Genomic DNA, 18,826 nt, shown 5'->3' with positions numbered 1-18,826 from the left:
GGGCTCTAGACTCTTGGTTGTTATTCAAGGATCACCTGCTTCAAGCTCAGGAGTGTTGCATCCCAACTAGAAGGAAGTGCAGTAGGAGGGCCAAGAGACCTCCTTGGATGCATAAGGAGCTGCTGAGGAAAATTCAAAGGAAAAAGGAGGCTTATAGAAGGTGGAAGCGGGGACAGGCGGCCTGGGAAGAATACAGGGATGTTGTCCGGGAAGCTAGGGACCAGGTGAGGAAGGATAAGGCCCAGTTAGAATTGAACTTGGCTAGGGATGTTAAGGATAATAGGAAGGGATTCTATAGGTACATAGCGAATAAAAGACAGGCTAGGGACAGTGTAGGCCCCCTCCAGAATATATCGGGAGAACTGGCTACCCTGGATTTGGAGAAGGCTGAGGTTCTTAATGACTTCTTTGCCTCAGTCTTCACTGTCAAAGTCTCTGACCACACCACCCCAGTCTTGGAAGGCGAACACAGAGACTGTGAGAATGAAGACCCTAGGCCCACTGTAGGAGAGGATCTGGTTCGAGACCATCTTAAAAACCGAAACGTACACAAGTCCATGGGACCTGATGAAATCCATCAGTGGGTCCTGAAGGAGCTGGCGGATGTAGTTGCTAAGCCACCGGCCATCATATTTGAAAAATCATGGCAGTCAGGTGAAGTTCCCAACGACTGGAAAAAGGGAAATACAGCCCCATTTTCAAGAAGGGGAAAATGGATGACCCAGGGTATTACAGACCAGTCAGTCTCACCTCTGTGCCTGGCAAAATCTTGGAGCAGATTCTCCTGGAAGGCATGCTAAGGCACATGAAAAACAAGGAGGTGATTGGTGACAGCCAGCATGGCTTCACTAAGGGGAAATCCTGCCTGACCAATTTGGTGGCCTTCTATGATGGGGCTACGAAACTGATGGACAGGGGCAGAGCAGTTGACGTCATCTACCTGGACTTGTGCAAAGCCTTTGACACTCTCCCACATAACATCCTTGTCTCTAAATTGGAGAGACATCAATTTGATGGTTGGACTTCTCGGTGGATAAAGACCTGGCTGGATGGTCGCATGCAAAGATTTGTGGTCAATGGCTCGATGTCCGGCTGGAGATCGGTAACAAGTGGTGTTCCTCAGGGATCGGGGTTGGGATCGGTCTCGTTCAACATCTTTGTCAGTGACACAGACAGTGGGATTGAGTGCACCCTCAGCAAGTTTGCCGATGACACCAAGCTGTGTGGTTCGGTTGATACGCTGGAGGGAAGGGATGTCATCCAGAGGGACCTCGACACGCTTGTGAGGTGGGCTGATGCCAACCTTATGAAGTTTAGCCATGCCAAGTGCAAGGTCCTATGCCTGGGTCAGAGCAATCCCAGGCACGGCTACAGGTTGGGCAGAGAAGAGATTCAGAGCAGCCCTGCGGAGAAGCACTTGGGGGTGTTGGTCGATGAGAAAATGAACATGAGCCAGCAGTGTGCACTCGCAGCCCAGAAAGCCAACCGTACCCTGGGCTGCACCAAAAGGAGCATGACCAGCAGGTCGAAGGAGGTGATCCTGCCCCTCTACTCTGCTCTTGTGAGACCTCACTTGAAGTATTGTGTGCAGCTCTGGTGTCCTCAACATAAAAAGGACATGGAACTGTTGGAACAAGTCCAGAAGAGGTCCACGAGGATGATGAGGGGACTGGAGCATCTCCCTTATGAAGACAGGCTGAGAAAGTTGGGGCTGTTCAGCCTGGGGAAGAGAAGGCTGCGTGGAGACCTCCTAGCAGCCTTCCAGTATCTGAAGGGGTCCTACAAGGATGCTGGGGAGGGACTCTTCATTAAGGACTGTAGTGACAGGACAAGGGGTAACGGGTTCAAACTTAAACAGGGGAAGTTTGGGTTAGATATAAGGAAGAAATTCTTTACTGTTAGGGTGGTGAGGCACTGGAATGTGTTGCCCAGGGAGGTTTTGAATGCTCCATCCTTGGAGGTGTTCAAGGCCAGGTTGGATGAGGCCTTGGGTGGCATGGTTTAGTGTGGGGTGTCCCTGCCCATGGCAGGGGGGTTGGAACTAGATGATCTTAAGGTCCTTTCCAACCCTAACTATTCCATGAACCTATGATTCTATATGCAGTAAAACTCAGAGTGATATTTGCTGTTCTCATTCCAATAAAGAAATTAAACGAATATATAGAGGAGTGAGAATTTTCATATCATTGTGCTGTACAAAAATACAAACAATTTTTGATTCCCAAAAGGAAAACAAGTCTTAAAAGATTAGCTCATTTTAAGAGATAATTTTTGAGTCGTTGCTAGTGTATGTAATGCATTCTTTCTCAGTTTTGTCATTCATTTAATCCATGCTCATATACATAGGTTAATTTATAATAGTAACATACTTGTAAATAAAGTAGATAGAGGATGATATGCATGTCTTCTCTATAGAGACTTCTCTATAGACTCTGACTGTCTGAAGTGAAAACATTTTGATGATTCTGTTACATTAAAAATATAATGACTTCCTAAATTTTTGTATGTATCCACTTCTGACATTTTAATTCTCAGTTAAAGTGGTGACTTACTCCAGTAACTCCAATGTTATGGAGGCTTTGTTTACACTTGTTTTGGTAGTTATGTTTAATATTACATTTATTTCCTTAGAGACTACTGGTTTGAATCAGTTGACTCAACACTGTTTACAAGGTGAGAAAAGTAGGTAGAATCAGTACTTGTTTCAGATGCTTTCAGAGCACAGAAACCCAGAGTTACTCGCAGCATGGTTTTGAAAATCTGGTTATGATATTCTATCTTGTTTCATAGTTTGGACATAGATTTAGCTCTAAAATTCCTTGTTTGACTAATCAAACATCTTTAAGTCTAAAACAAAAAAATACGCTGTTAAAAAAAAAAAAAATCTTGTCCTAAAGATCTACAAGAATGCAAATCCTCTCTGCAGAAGAGGCTAACTAGTTACTAGTTTCCATTTATTTGCAGCATAGTTTTACTGTCTTTTTTTAGTGTTTTGAGGGCTTTTTTCAGTTTTTAGTAAAAGGAGGAAGGACAGGGTGGAGGGAAATCTCTAATTTCTTTCAGCATAAGGACAGAATCTCTTCATGTTGTCTCAGTCCTAATGCGTGATATACTGAGAAAGGGAATTGCTAAGCCTAGCTACATTCCCAGAGGAACGTGGTGGCTTGCTTGATGACTTGTGTGTCTTGCATTTAATTTCTGAGCAGTGTGAGTTCCAGATTGACTCCTCTCTCTGAGTTTGTTCTGTTGTCTCTGATGTATTTGCTTTGCCCATTAAAAGGAAGATTCAACTATAAATAGATTGAATGGACAAATTTAATTTTCCAGAATGGTACTGAGTGATTGAATATTTTCAGGCCTTCAGGAGAAGCAATTTTAGGGCCAAAACTGGTGCTTATGAAAGTTTTACATTCTGTTTTGACACTAAGTTTTCAGAGATTTTGAACAAGGAATTTGGTCTAAGATTACAAGTACTGTATGTGTGCTCTGAGTGCTAGGTTGTATATTTCCTTTCCTAATAGCTACATATTTATAGCATATGCTGCTTTTCCTGTACACTAGACATGACTTTGCAATTTTCTATTTTTTTTGTTTTATCAAAATGAAAAAAGAAAAAACAAACCCCAAACTTAGATTTACTTTAAAGTTGTAGTAAGCCATTTACTATTCCATAATGAAGAGAAAGCCAATAACAGACACAGTATGTCCTTAGCAACATAAAATCATTGACACAGGTAAATACATTAGCTTGAGCTGCCAGTCAGGTACCCATTTATGTCAAAAGAGTTCTCCTATGGTTATGCAGACAAGTACAACTAAAAATCTGCCCACTTACCATTAATTTGTTTCAGTCCTGTCAAATGAGCACAATATCAATACCAAAGCATAGGTTTGTATTCACAGTTTTTTGTATTACCTATAGAGTTATGCAACCCTTTAGTCAGAATTTGATTCTTTCCTTTTTCCCAGCAATGTGTTAACAATAATGACGCATTTGTCAGAAACATTTAGGAGACATAGCTTTCTTTTTGCTTTTTCAGGACTAATGATACTGGATTCCTTTCCTACAAAGATCATCTACCAGTGACTGAAATTGTGATCACAGATACTGACAGACCAAATTCTGAAGCAGCTTACAAACTGGGGCCTTTGCTTTGCCGTGGTGACAGTAAGTAACAACTGCAGAGTTTTGCTAAGCAAAAACTGATTTTGGTTACGGTAATTGTAAATGTTGCTTGAAAAGCAGCTTCAGATACACTTTTGTAAATATTTCATCCATTTCCTTTAGTAATTAGAAGCCAAAAAGACAAAATGCCATGGTCTAGTGCAAACCACAGTAGAATTGTAGAGATACATTATCAATGATAAATATCAACATTAAAGACAGAAATTGTATATTTTTCAAACAGATATTTTGAGCATAGTGTATTTATACAATTTGAATTAAGTTATCAATAAAGTATTACATGAAGGGGAATTCATAACTGCTTATCATATGTTGGGAACATACCCTTCACTAGATATGCATGCTTCCATTACCAGACCTTATACATATTAACTCCTCTGAGTGTTTGCACAACTATGAAAACCATACTACAGGAGAATAATCCAACTATACTACAGGAGATGAGTCCAGTATAGGCAATACCTATGAGCAAAGTTTCAACTCCACACAAAAATTTAAAATTTAGGAAGTTATACACTAATTCAAAACATAAAGCTTATACATTCTGTATGAAGTAACCAGGAAAATATGTGTGAAGAAATTGCTTAAAGGTAATGAAACAAGTGGAGCAAAACTGGTACCTTAGTGAATATTTGTAATGACATTTCTGATTTCATTATTTGTCAGCAAAGGAAACAGATTTTGGTTTATGTTCAATAGTAAATTAGTGCACAAAATTCTATGAATGCTGTAGTATCTGTTTTTATTCATTATGTGATTTTTCTCCATAATAATATTATGTGTTTGATTTACAAATTTCTTCAACCCTTATGAATAACAGGAAATGAATGCCAATCAAAAATACCTATCTGTACTTTTAGGTTCACTCAAGAGACTGCATAGATAAATAAATATAAGATAGCATGTATTTAATTTTATGCTATCTCTGCTTTCATTCCTGAGGCTTTTCGGGGAAATTTGTAGCAGGAAGATTTGTTAACAGATGTGTCTTACAGCAGTGCATTCTAATTTTTTTATGGAAATTTATAAGACATGAAAAACACCCTGTTAGATGCTTCCTAATCATTTTTCTGACATCAGATTATGAGCTCATCATTTATCCTACCTACCAAAGAACTGTTCAATCATGGTGTTATGATATAGGATTATGGTATAATTGAGAGTGGGAAGGAACTAATGAGGTCTCCTGCTTAAACCAGGATCAGCCATGAGCTCAGACTATGTCTCTCAGGGCTTTGTCAAATTGGAGCTTGAAGCCCACAAGGATGCAGCATACACTACATCTCCTGGCAGCCTGCTCCGCTTCTTGTCTATTGTGGAGAATTTCTTTTACTTAGATCAAGCCTGAAATACTGTTGTTTCAACTTATACCCATTTTTTTGATATTCATACCTTGCACCAGTGCAAAGAGCATGGCTCCACCTTTTTGATAATTTTACCTTAGGTTTTGGGGGCTGCTGTTATGTCCCTCATCTTATGCTATCCCACACCCAGGTTGAACCAGTACAGGTGCCTCAGCCTGAAAGGCAGGAAAAGTGCTCCACACCTGAACATCCTGGTGGCCACTCTCATACTCATTTCTGTTTATCAATGTTTTTCCTGTACCATAGGCCCTAAAATTGGAGGCAGTGTGTAAATGCTGTCTGCAAGTGTTGGGTAAAGGGGAATAACCACCTCTCTCAACTGACCGACCATGCTCATACAGCCTATAATGCAACAGGCCTCCATTGTGGCCGAGGGCAATGAAACCAGAGATAATGACAGTGATGAAACAGAAGTATTTGCAGCTTCTGTAGTACTAAGAAGTGGGAAAAATTTCCATTTCATTACTCACCAAGTTCCCAACTATAATTAATTACATAACCTGGCCCCATTTATCAGAAATCTTGAAATGTGGAAGCCAACTAGCTTACCCAGGTGAATCATTAAAACATACAGACAGTTCTGACACCCATTGACCTCCCTGCCTTTATTTGATATTTGCTTTTTTCTGAGTGATTGAATTGTGGCAAAATTTCACACTGATATTAAATGATCACTGTATTTCTAGACAAGCTGCAGTAGAGAACTTTAAAGTATCGTGAGTACAAGCACAAGAACTCAGAGTCTGAATGTCAGAGACTATGTTATAGAATTTAACTTCAGAAAGAGGCAATTCAGAACTAAAATAATCTCAGTGAAAAACATTGCAGAATGTAACAGTTAATGGTAATAACAGAAAAACTTTGAAAGGAATGTTCACTTTGATTTTTAAATAAAAACAGCAATAGTGCAATATTTCTCAGCTGTTTATAACATAAAGACAAAGATAGTAAGAGATGCCATGCTTTCAGGGAGGTAGGGACTAAAATTTGAAAGAAATTTCTGAAGGAAATATTAATGTAAAATCATAGAATTTTTTGCATAAAACCAAAGTGCAGGTTGTTGAGAAAAATGTTGATTGTATGATAATACATAATACAATATCAAAATCTAAACTATCATATAATCTGATGCATAAGATGCATTTCATATCATATGTAACATATAATAAATTATTTATATTCTATAACTACCATTACCACACTATATCATTCTACATAATTTATATTAAAATTATAGATAATATGGACTATAGCTTATGTAATAGATAATGCATAATATATATATAAAATTATATTAATACACTTTATTATATGTGACATAATTATATATATTACAATAAGTATTCTATCTTATAATTTTAATCATTATACTGCAAATGACTGAGTGTACAACTTGCTGGAATTTTTTGCACTGGTCTTTATATATCAGCAGTGTTTTTTATGAAGAAAATTTTCTTTAATGTTTAATTTTCCAGAAAATGTATAGTAGTTGTAGTAGTTTCTGAAGGTCTACATGTTAAATTTCACAGTGGTCAAAACTGGTGAAGTCTCAACTGTCTTGTAAGATTGGCAGTAATATACTTGTAGCACTTTGAAACTTGGAAAGAAGCAGTTGTTTATTAAGACTTTTTTGTAATCTGAGGTTGGAGACAACCATGAGGGCCTAATTAAATTCACTTTTAATGACATTTATTTTCTTCTGCACCTTTGGATAGGTGGAGAAGACAAGAAAGATCTAGTAGAAAATACCCATTTCTCATAAGTGCTGTCAAACAAAAAGGTATCATTTTGGATACACAAGTGTGATTTGAGAACTCTCCAGAGAGATTATTGCTTATTTCTGCTTTTCGCACTCTCTACAACTAAATTATACAATTCTACTTCCTAGAGCATATTCTTTTATTAAACACTTTTTTTGTTCTTTCCGGAAGACATAAGTTCTTCTGAGTAGCTCACTGGCATACCATATTAAAAAGTATGGGAGAAGGTTTACTTGCATTTGTGGTACACTTAGATTTCACTAAATGATTCGAAACCAAAAGATCATAAATTCTAAATATGTCAATAATCTAGTCCCTGTAGGAAATCTATTTAGAGATCAAAATAATTGTTTACGCCCACAACAGAATCAAGCAGATCCATAAATATTTTTTTGACGTGAATTCTCATAAACCACTGTTGGCTAAGTTCCAGAGTCAGAGTTACTTCATTAGGTACTTCTAAGAAGTTATGTATCATTGTAGTCCAGGGGAAGTTTGCCTGTTCTTTATTGCTGTTGTGGTTTAAGCCCAGGCCATAAATTAGAACCACGCAGTCTACTTCCCCCCCAACCCTTCCTTCCCCCTGCTCCTGGAGGGACGAGGAGGAGAATCAAAAGAATGCAACTCCCACGGGTTGAAATAAGAACAGTTTAGTAACTCAGGTATAACACAAACCACTACTGCTACCACCAATAATAATAGTGATAAAGGAAATAACAAGGGAAGAGAATACAACACCTAACCACCCACCGACCGATAACTCGCCCCCACCCAGCAGTGAGCTAGCCCTTCTGGGTAACTCTCAGTTACATCCCAGGCATGACATGCTGTGGTATGGAACGCCTCTTTGGCTAGTTTGAGTCAAGTATCCTGTCTCTGCTTCTTCCCAAATTCCCCTCCTCGCTGGCAGAGCATGAGACTCACAAAGTCCTTGGTCAGGCTAAACATTTGAGCAGTAGTTAAAAACATCGGTGTTATCAGCACTGTTCTCAGGCTGAAAGTCAAAACCACAGCGCTGCACCAGCTACTAAGAAGGAGAATAAATGACTGCTACTGCTGAACCCAGGACAATTGCACATTTTTTATTTTGAATTTTTTATTTAATGTTGCATTTCTGTACTTGTTTCTTTTTGTTAGGTTTTATGGATTGACTCACTTAATGAAGTGTGTTGTTAGAAAGACTAACTATATTTGCTAAAACAAATCAGGAAAGAGTAACCAAATAAAAGAAAAATAAAAGCAAAACCAATACCAGTAGAGGGGTTTTTTTATGTATAAATTTCCATCCAGATATGGATATGGACTCATTTGAGCAAGTCCATAAAAGGACCATGAAGATGATCAGAGGACTGGAGCACCTCTTCTACGAAGGCAGACTGAGAAAATTGGGCTTTTTCAGCTTGGAAAAGAGAAGACTACAGGGACCTTATAGCAACCTTCCAGTAACCTAAAGAGGTCCTGCAAGACAGCTGGAGAGGGACTTTCATACAAGGGCATGTAGTGATAGGACAAAGGGCAATGACCCTAAGCTGAAAGAGGAGAGATTTAGGTTAGATATTAGGAAGAAGTTCTTTCCTGTGAGGGTTTTGAGGCAGTGGCACAGGTTGCTCAGGGAAGTTGTGGCTGCCCCTGGAAGTGTTTAAGGCCAGGTTGGATGGGGCTTGGAGCAACTTGGGCTAGTGAAGGGTGTCCATCCCTGTTGCAGGGGGGTTGGAGCTTGGTGATCTTTAATGTTCCTTTCCAACCTAAACAATTCTATGACTCTATGATTACATGATATTAATAATTTTTCTCAGCATTTGTGATAGTTAGCTATCTTTATTTCTAAGATGCCAAGGTGAATGAAAGTAAAAACATTGTACAGGAATATGGTCATTTAGATAAATTAGGCCATACGGTTTGGTGACATTCATCTCTACACATGTGAGTAGCACTCACCTGTTTCTATAACATTTAAAATATATCACTGTATTTTTCTTTTCTGCCAAACAATACGATACGCTAATAAATTTTATGCCAGCACTGCTGGTATCAGATTGAAAACATATATCTAAATATAGTGAAAGTTAAGATTAAAATTTACCTATACCAGCTGAATAGGGTAACAGGTATGACTTTGAAGTATAAGAGGACAAAGGAAATTTGGGAGCACTAATAGATATACTATGGTTTTTCATAAAAAAGAAATTAAAAAAGAGGCATCTCCATTATTTTTTATATTATTAAAGAAAAAAGCCACATGTGGATAAAGTGTAATAAAGAGCTTTAGTTCGTATGAGTAGGTTTTTAGAAAAAACACACCATTCAAGGGTTTTTTTGTTTTTTTCCTTGCAAGAATTGACAGAAAATACTCCAATTCATTACTATGAATTTCTAATAACTATTAGGACATATAGAAATATCCTGAAAGCTAATGTGCCTAAATTATTCGTAATCAGAGGGTAATTATAATCTGTCAATATCAGACTGTTTCTTGGCCCAAAAATGGAATTGATGGTACAGATCTTAATTGAATGAAACTGAATATAAGGATAGGGCGATGCATTTTAAAGATAATATATCATTCAATATGAGTTTATTTACAGTAAATTTGGCCAAACTTTTGAGGGACTTCTGCAGTGGTAAAGGCAAACTGGTGGGGTGGTATTAGAATCTAGTAAGACATTTCGATGAGTGTCACATACTTGGTTGAATTAAAAAAAAAATAAAATGGGGGGAGATCCACAAATTCAACTGCAAAATAATAGTACAAAAGATAAATGTGAGCTGATAATCCATTCAATGTGAAGTCCCAGTTCAACATTTAAATCAAAAACTAGTGTGAGCTTTGAGTATAATAATTTTAGCTTTGGATATAGTAATTTTGCTTCCTCTTACTTAGCTGTATAATTTTGATCTATTTTTGCTCTAACCTCACTGTAATCACCGTTATTTTGATCCTCTTTACTATTTCCTGTATAATCACGAAGTTTAATACAAGTCTGTGGTTAGTTTTACACTATATAAAAAGGATGTAAGATTTAAGGATTTAAAGAAGTTGAGATGCACTTTTTATTGAAAGCCTCTTAAGCTAAATATCTCTGCTTAATTCAGGCAAAATCTGAAATTATATGCTCAATTAAATGGAGTTCCACAGAGCAAGAACTTTCAAATAATGCTCTTGAAAGCAGGAGACAAAGTCAGAAAAAGATCCAGTGGTCAGGATTTGAAGTTAGGCCAGTGGATTGAGTGTATATGAGGACATAAATACACATAAAAATAGACAGTAAGAGCATTTGTGAATTTTCCATAAATGGACAAATTGAAATTTAATTTATTGAATATTTCTTTTCTAGAATACATACACTTTTACAAACATGAAATCAGGGAATTTATATACATTCTCTAGCGTATCAGAGGTCAAATCAGATGATTGCAGTTTTCCCTTCTGGTCTTTTAATCTACTAATCCTACAATAAGCAATGTAGCAGAGCTGGAATTAGTGATACAGGTGGGGCAGCTGAACTCTACACATCCTCAGAGGCAAACAGGTGCCAGCTGGTCAGATTTTATAATATTAGGAGCATAGCTTTTGAAGAAGTAATTTGAGCAGCTCAGTAATTCTGGCCTTCTCTCTGCTGCACTCTAGGAAGGGAAATTTTTGTGTGTAGTAAAACTGACAGAAACATTGGGGAAATATGGAAAGAAATAGATATAACTAAAACATGTAATAGGTAGTGATGATTTTGCTGCTTGGTTTTGCACAGGAATATAGTGAAGCACACACACATTACATACCGCCCCCATACCCCAAAACAAAACAAAATACCAAACCAACCAACCAACCAACTAAAACCATTAAGATACAAGTAACAGATGATCACATAACTTAAACATCCATTTAAGACACCTAGTAGGTAGAAGCAGACCAAAGACAAAAACAAAGAGGGAAACTCCTCATCATCTACTGCTACTTTATATCAGATAACCCAGTAGTGTAGATCAGACAGGCTAATGGATCTGCAATTTAGAATGAGCATGCTTTCTACAGTATTAACCTTCTACATTACTACTGCTGTGCATTTATAATCTGGTCACAGTGACATTCTAGTGAAATTCAAAGATCTGTGAATGTACTGGAGACGAGAAGCTGCTCTGAGAAAGAAGGCACACTCTGCTGGAAGCACTTTTAAGTGTTTCACAAAATCTCTCTAAGAGGGAGAATATGGTAAAGATGGAAGGTACATTGAATGTTATCTTTACAAACACTACAGTTGTTTTTAAAACAAAACAAGCACCTCCAGATAAACAGCAGTGTTCCTTAGCTATATCAGTCTGTAAAAGCTGTGTAGTATTTTATGTGTCATGTCAATTTGAGATTTTTTTATTTTTGTTTAGGGAAAAGGGACACTAGTAAAAATATTACATACAAAAAATGTTTTTGGCAACATAACTTTATTTTCTCTGCTTCAACACTCACTATCCCTGCTGGAGTTTCACACTAAAAGAATGATGCTGCAACACTTAGACATATCAAAAAGAATTGATACAAGTAATAAATAGATTTCAGTTTTGATTAAAAACTTGAAGACTGCCAAAATTCGAAATCGTAGAAAAACAATTGTTTTGAGAGTTACTTTTATTGTATTTGCAACATCAAATGGCTAATTTATCTGTCTTGTTCTCATTTGTCCCTCTTTCACTTTACAATGTAAAGTTGGCAAAACTAGCTGCTATATGCCAAAAATGAAAGTAATTTTTGCAATATAAATATGCTGCTGTTTTATTTATAACAAAGAGGATTTTTTTTTTTTTAATACAAGAAGACTGCAGTTTTAAAAACAGATAAAATGCTAAATATTATTGATTTATTAACTACATGGTGTTTGGCAGTCCCAGAAAACTAAATAAGAGATTGTGAGCTAGATACTGTAAATTGAAGAAATTATTTTCTCACTGTGACATATCCCTACATAGGTTACATTATAATATACTTTTGCTAGTTTGGTATTTAACCCTTTTAGAGGGCTAGGTAGGATAGAGTACCTTAACATTCATAAATCACAGAATTTTCAGAGCTGAGAAAAAGAACAACTAGATAAGACAGGAAATTAAGAGAGGAAGAATTAAACTTACTATCCCTGCTCTCCCCCAGGGATCATTCAAATGCTTCATTGAAGCTAATTGTATCATTACTCTACTGGACTGTTACTGCTGCTATTGTCTCTCTTCTAATTACTAGCAATATTTTACCAATTTTGTATACATTACTAGTATTAAACTTCCCAGTGTTTGAATTACTGGTAACAGCCAGCCCATTGTTTTTTAAATCACCGTTATATACTTGAGTCATAACTGTGATGAAGTTTGCTTTATGGAAACCATGACCTGAAACAGTTGAGGAACATGGGCTTAAAATTGATCTCAATATATAAGGCAGCTGCCTTCAGTCGATAGAATTTTGCACAGGATGATAACTCCAAGGAGCCCATCAGACAGCAAGGAGAGGAAGATGCAAAGCTATACTTTCACAGTCTGAGCCATCTATTCACAGCTCTGCCCTACCATGTAAAAGTTGTCCTGATCGCTGGTCTAACTTGTGATGTCTGGCAGTACTCCCAGATGGTGGGTGTCACAGCAAGGAATTGCCAGAATACACACAAACATACAGCCAAGCGGCTTTTTTCAGGTGTGAGATTTGAACCCTGATTAAAACTCTGCTAAAAAGTCAGGAGGAATTAGTGAATGGACTTTGATTTTACTTCACTGGGCTGTGAACCAGGTCTTTATGTCACACTGTATCATAGATTTTGATCTTGCAGGTCAGAGAGAAACTTAAAAAAAAAAAAAAAAAATTCTCCCCACACTAAAACCAGAGAGTGCCTAGAGCAGAAACTGCAATTTTGTATAATATTTAGGCCCAGATCACAGGAATAGCAGGAGAATGTACAATGGCCTTGTTCTATTAAGACAGGAAGGTACTGAATGCCTCATTTGATTTAGAAAGCAATATAGCTCAATAAAGAAGTACAGATACATCTGTAAGAATTCAGCAATAATAACAAGGTACCTAGTTGAACACCATAAATGCAGATCATGTTCTTATTAGAAGAGGGTGTTATTCCAGATTTTCCATAAACTTTTTAATAATCAAGAATGAAATCTAACAAATTATGATTAAATGCCAGCTAAAAGAAAAATCAAACCAGGAAAATATCTGTTTGATCTTATAACCTTTTTGTAAGTAAAAGTGACTTACATTGGATCTATCATGTAAGCAAGAATTCATATGAATTTCTGAGCTGCAGACAACTAAAGAAGATTTTATTATTTCTTCCACAGTAATTACTAGGAGCTGTATCCCACCTCTTTGTGTTATCTAGTAAAACAATAACAAAACTCTTTTCCTTGTTATGTGAGAAATATACTGTCACAGTTATAGTGTATACTAGCTAATGGGAGGTATAGTACTTCGTTAAAAACTCCTCTGTTTATTTCATAAAAGAATACATCATGACATAACTGGATTGTCTAGCTGAAATGCCAGGCATTTTATTTCCCACTGATTTTTTTTTTTTTGGTTGCCTGAACTGAACAAAGTAATTATTCTTGCTGAATCATTTTTCTGTGTCTCCAGTAACTGCCACTTTTTGTTTTATAAACTAAGCATGAGGCTTCTGTAGAAGTTAGACTCTCTGAACAATGTAACCCCTTCCTACACCTGGGCACTTCCCTTTGATTAAATGATTATAAAACTTATACTGGCAATATTAGATAACAGTGTTTATCTATCACATAATCTTTCATTTTGATAACCAGGAACATTTTGGAATTCAGCATCCTTCAACACAGAGGCATCGTACCTGCATTTCCCCACCTTCCATGGAGAGCTCAGTGCAGATATCTCATTTTTCTTTAAAACTACTGCTTCCTCAGGAGTTTTTTTAGAAAACCTGGGAATTCAAGATTTCATAAGGATAGAGTTATACTGTAAGTAACACAAATATTACTATTGCTATTATTAGTAGTAGTACTGTTACTATTAATATAACTGACTTTCAGTTGGACTAAATTAGAATTAACTTAAAGGGGGGATATTTAAAACTGCTCTCTAGCTTTATTACTTTTACTACTGTTACTGGAGCTTTATAATCATCCCAAAAATTCTAGCGCTGAAACTAAACAGCTGTCTATTCAAAGATAATTTCTGCCCTAAAGAATTCATAACCTATGAGTACAGCAATTAGACCCTGAATGCTCAGACTATTCTTCCTTCCCTTACTCACTGCATCCCTGCCATCAAATTCTCTCCCTCTAGATTTTAAGGCCAAGCATTACATGTGGCTGCTGGGTGATTAACTCAGTCACAACATCTAACTCATACCTTCTGTGGCACAATGACCTTAGTCACACTTTTTCGTCTTTTACTTTTCTTTCATTCTTCTTCTCCTTCTTCTTCTCCTTCTTCTCCTCCTTCTCCTCCTTCTTCTGCTTCTCCTCCTTCTCCTCCGTCTCTTCCTCCTCCTCCTCCTCCTCCTCCTTCTCCTTCTCTCTCTCCCTCTCCCTCTCTCTCCCTCTGCCTTTCTCTCTTCCTCTCCGTCTCCTTCTCATTCTTCTTCTTCTTCTTTCTTCTTCTTCTCCTTCTCCTTCTCCTTCTCCTTCTTTCTCCTTCTCCTTCTCCTTCTCCTTCTCCTTCTTCTTCTTTCTTCTTTCTTCTTCTTCTTCCTTCCTTCCTTCCTTCTTCTTCTTCTTCTTTCTTCCTTCTTCTTCTTCTTCTTCTTCTTTCTTCTTTCTTCTTCTTTCTTTCTTCTTCTTTCTTCTTCTTTCTTCTTTCTTCTTCTGCTTCTTCTTTCTTCTTCTTCTGCTTCTTCTTTCCTCTTCTTTCTTCTTCTTCTTCTTCTTTCTTCTTCTTCTTCTGCTTCTTTCTTCTTCTTTCTTCTTCCTCTTCTTTTCTTCATACATGCCCAAATCTTTAGCCTTTTACATATGAATAAATTTTTGTAGCACAAGAGAAAATTAAATGTCTCACTAAATTCAGTAGGAGGACTAACATAAAGCTTTATCTTAGCTGACTTGATGCTTTAGTACTCTATTATTCATTATTAAAAGGGAGAATGTGTAATAGGATGAAGTACTTTTTTTAAAAAAAAATTTGGATTAATTTGAATGCCACATAAATGAAAAAGTCTTATATTTGATAGGTGCCTGTAAGAGTCCCGAGCTCTTTTTACCTTGGGATTAGACAGTTCCTTACTTTTTTACAATTCCTTTGTGTTATCACACTCAATTATGTTCTAGTGAGGTGTAGAAATGAATATATATATGTATATAATATCATATAAAGCAAAATAACTATAGAAAAGTTAATGCACCTTTATTAAAAAGTAAAATATTCTGCTTGCTTGGGGTTTTTTTGCTGATGCTAATACTTTAAGGTTTTGAAACAAACTGGGAAATACCTACTGTGCTCTTCTGTAGCAGTTTAATGATAGAATATTGCCCAATGGTTAATCAATTTGGTTTGTGCTATCTTAAACTGTAATGCTTTATTTGAAAAATACCCTGTTTGCAGCAATGGTTTTGCCATGTTTATCAAGAGTATGAGCTGCTTTCTTTTAAAGTTCTGAAAACAGGTGAAAACACAGTAGCATTATAACCTCTGTGTGATGCAATACAGAAAATGTACTGGGTCAGCACTTAGGTGGAGAATCTCTGAATCAGTTATTACATTCTTGAGTGATAAATGATTTTCCATTTTCAAAATAAACAAATTATGGAATCGTTAAAGGAATGCTTCTGAGAAGTAAATTTATTCAGAAACTTGGCAGAAGACCATTACTCTTTCTTCAGAATAATAATATGCAGATAAACTCTTATCACTTGTATTTTTAGCACTGAAAAAACAAAGTTCATCTCATTATTGTGTAGCATGTAGAGATATTTGTTCCTTTCCAGAAACATCCTAATTAGTTGAATGTAGAGGAGTATAAGTTTTTTTATACCATGGGTAGGATTGTTTGTAGTGGATCCAGAGTTGCACGTGTTTGCACTGGGTGTAATATTGTCAGAAATAAGCAATATAAATTTCCATCACAAGTACCTTTTCCTTTTTCCCCTTGAACATTTCATTTTGCATAGGGTTATTTAGATTTCATCATCATATAATCTTTTATAATAGTTGTGAATGTAAATCACCAGCCTACACTTGATATTCTATTAATAGTTCCACATAAATCAATGGTTAATGAAAATGTCAATGTTTAAAATAAGGATGTTAGAAATTATTTAAAATTCATTATGTCATTAATATTTGGCATTCCACACTTGTGAACACAATGATTCCTCTTAACACTTTATTAATTTCCTAAAGCTTTATATCTGATTCTTTTCAGTATGACATAATGATCTTTACAGCTTTAACTCTAACTTTGCCAAAGAGTCTTAATAAGAATTGCGAAGTTTAGTGTTGTTTGTTTCATTTAATGGAGTTATAAACACCACAGTGCATTTGTGTATAATATTTTAGAAAGCTTTTACAAAAATGGAGGTGTGAATCCTAATTGAATCTTAAAACACAGAGGAAGTGAATCATCTTGAAGAAAATACTTGGTAAGGGTTTTTTTTACAGAGTTATGAAGAACTCTAGTCTTTGAATTTTTATCTGAGTTCCTGTGTTTTTCTGCAGAAGTGGTTGAAAGCAACAAGACTGATTCAACTCTGAGTAGTACCCTATTAAATACTTATATGACTGCAGGTTATATCCTATAGCTGAAAGTCTGAGTGACTATTTTATACTGTGTGCTCACCAATGGTTATTTCATATTTAAAAGCAATGAGTTAAATAGAAATTTGAAGTAGGGTTGGGAACACTATGGTGTATTAATTTGAAGAGTCTTCTGCAGTTCCTTTGAAAATAGTTCTGAAGAGTCCAGTATGCAGTAGTTGTTGATCTTTTCCCTAGTTATTAACTAACTGTCTAGGATGAGTGAAATTCAGTTGTTTCCTTTATGGAAAGTGCTTGGGTTTGTATTCTGTAGCATATTACTTAGTAATCACTTTCTGCTTCTTCATATAATGTTTAACCTCAATACTCTGAATGGTTCTCAAAGACTGTGCTTTCTTTTTAGTTATTTTAATCACAAATACCCACTGACTGCACTCCATGATTACCATCAACTGCATCTTCTGCTCCACTTTGCCAATCTATAGCTCTGTTCTGCCTATGTTTGAATGCATCAGAGCCACAAAAGTATCTGCAATGTTCAGAAAATTTTTCAGTAACACCAAGTTAGGTAGGGCCCACAAAATATTTTCTCATCAGAAGAGAACTCCTGGATGTACCCTCCTCTGCCATCCATGAAATGACCTAAGCACTCTTTGCCTCAATCCTTTGTCACAAGAGGACAAATTTTAGAACTCAGTCAGCACTTCTCCATGTCCTGTGGCATACTTTTCACAGGTGGTTCTGCCACTGTGCATATAAATGCTAAATTTCTTCCAAATTTGCCGTGTAGCTAGTTTTATCAGAAATATTAAAAATATTATAAAAGTTAATTGAATATATTTTTCACATTTTCTGATCAAAGTTCAGACACTCCAGCAGATGACTGTACAGCCATCCTTGCTATCTGTCCCTTCATTTCTGGAATTTCTGGGATTAGTTCCCTTTTTTCAAGATTATATTAGTTTTATTTATTCATATTAATATAATTCATTATTTTAGTGGTTATTTCAAATATTATGTGATTTCTTGCCTTTAAAATCTGAACAGTTACATTATTTACCAGATCTGTTATTCTGATATGATATTTAATAGAAACATTCAGTGAGTTCAAAGCAGAACTTGTGTTTTCAGGTTTCACTCTAACAGTATCCAGAGGATTACAAAGACCTCCCTACAGAAGATAACATTCAGCAGAAATTCTCTTTACCCTGTCACATAGAGTTTCCGTTGTGTTTGTTCTCCTACTGTGTGGTTTGGGTTTTTTTCCTTTTAGCCCTCAGTAAGGGGAAACTAAGCTCTCAACTTTGTCCAAATGAAACAAATTAATCCTGAAACTCATTTCTTATTATTGTATGAAACTGTTGATCTTTATTTTATGCAGAAGAGATGATTTATTATAAAAGGCATTCTGTTTAAAAATTGACCTCACATTATGCCCTATCTTATTTAGTAAGTCAAATGCTTGGTGTATTTGTCAGTTTACATTTGTCTCTCAGGTTCAACTGTTAGAGAAAAGTACTTTATAATAACGAGATTCAGGTTTTAAGGGATTGCAAGTGTGTGGCATTACTCAGTCTAAAGGTTGGCCAAAGTTGATCTAACTGCTATAAAAAGTCTAATGTATCTTTTAAAAGTGAAAAAAAGAACCCAAACAATTGATTTTTTTTAAAAAATCAGCAAATGCATCTTTGAAAATGTTGTTTGAAGCTGATTTATTTCCCTTAACCACTCCAAATCAATTGCTTTTCTCTCAGAGTTCAATGACATAAATGGGAACCTTTCTTCTAGATTCATGGAATCTTCTCATACCTCT

At 36.2% G+C, this 18,826-nt stretch overlaps 1 protein-coding gene across 1 annotated transcript in view; it reads left to right on the top strand.

Annotated features, from left to right (window-relative positions):
• The window catches only part of CNTNAP4 (contactin associated protein family member 4), a gene marked incomplete at both ends in the record, with an annotated part of 227,851 nt that overhangs the window by 187,070 nt on the left and 21,955 nt on the right, over window positions 1–18,826 (top strand). Inside the window, 2 exons of the mRNA XM_080637446.1 lie at window positions 4,041–4,168; window positions 14,109–14,279. Of these exons, the coding sequence (XP_080493572.1) occupies window positions 4,041–4,168; window positions 14,109–14,279 (299 nt within the window). The remainder of the gene's footprint in view (window positions 1–4,040; window positions 4,169–14,108; window positions 14,280–18,826) is intronic.

This window comes from Psittacula echo (assembly GCF_963264785.1).
Source record: "Psittacula echo genome assembly, chromosome: Z".
In the NCBI taxonomy this organism is placed as follows: Eukaryota; Metazoa; Chordata; class Aves; order Psittaciformes; family Psittacidae; genus Psittacula; species Psittacula echo.
Note: the sequence above shows the minus strand (reverse complement) of the source record. Positions and strands in the feature narration are given on the sequence as shown.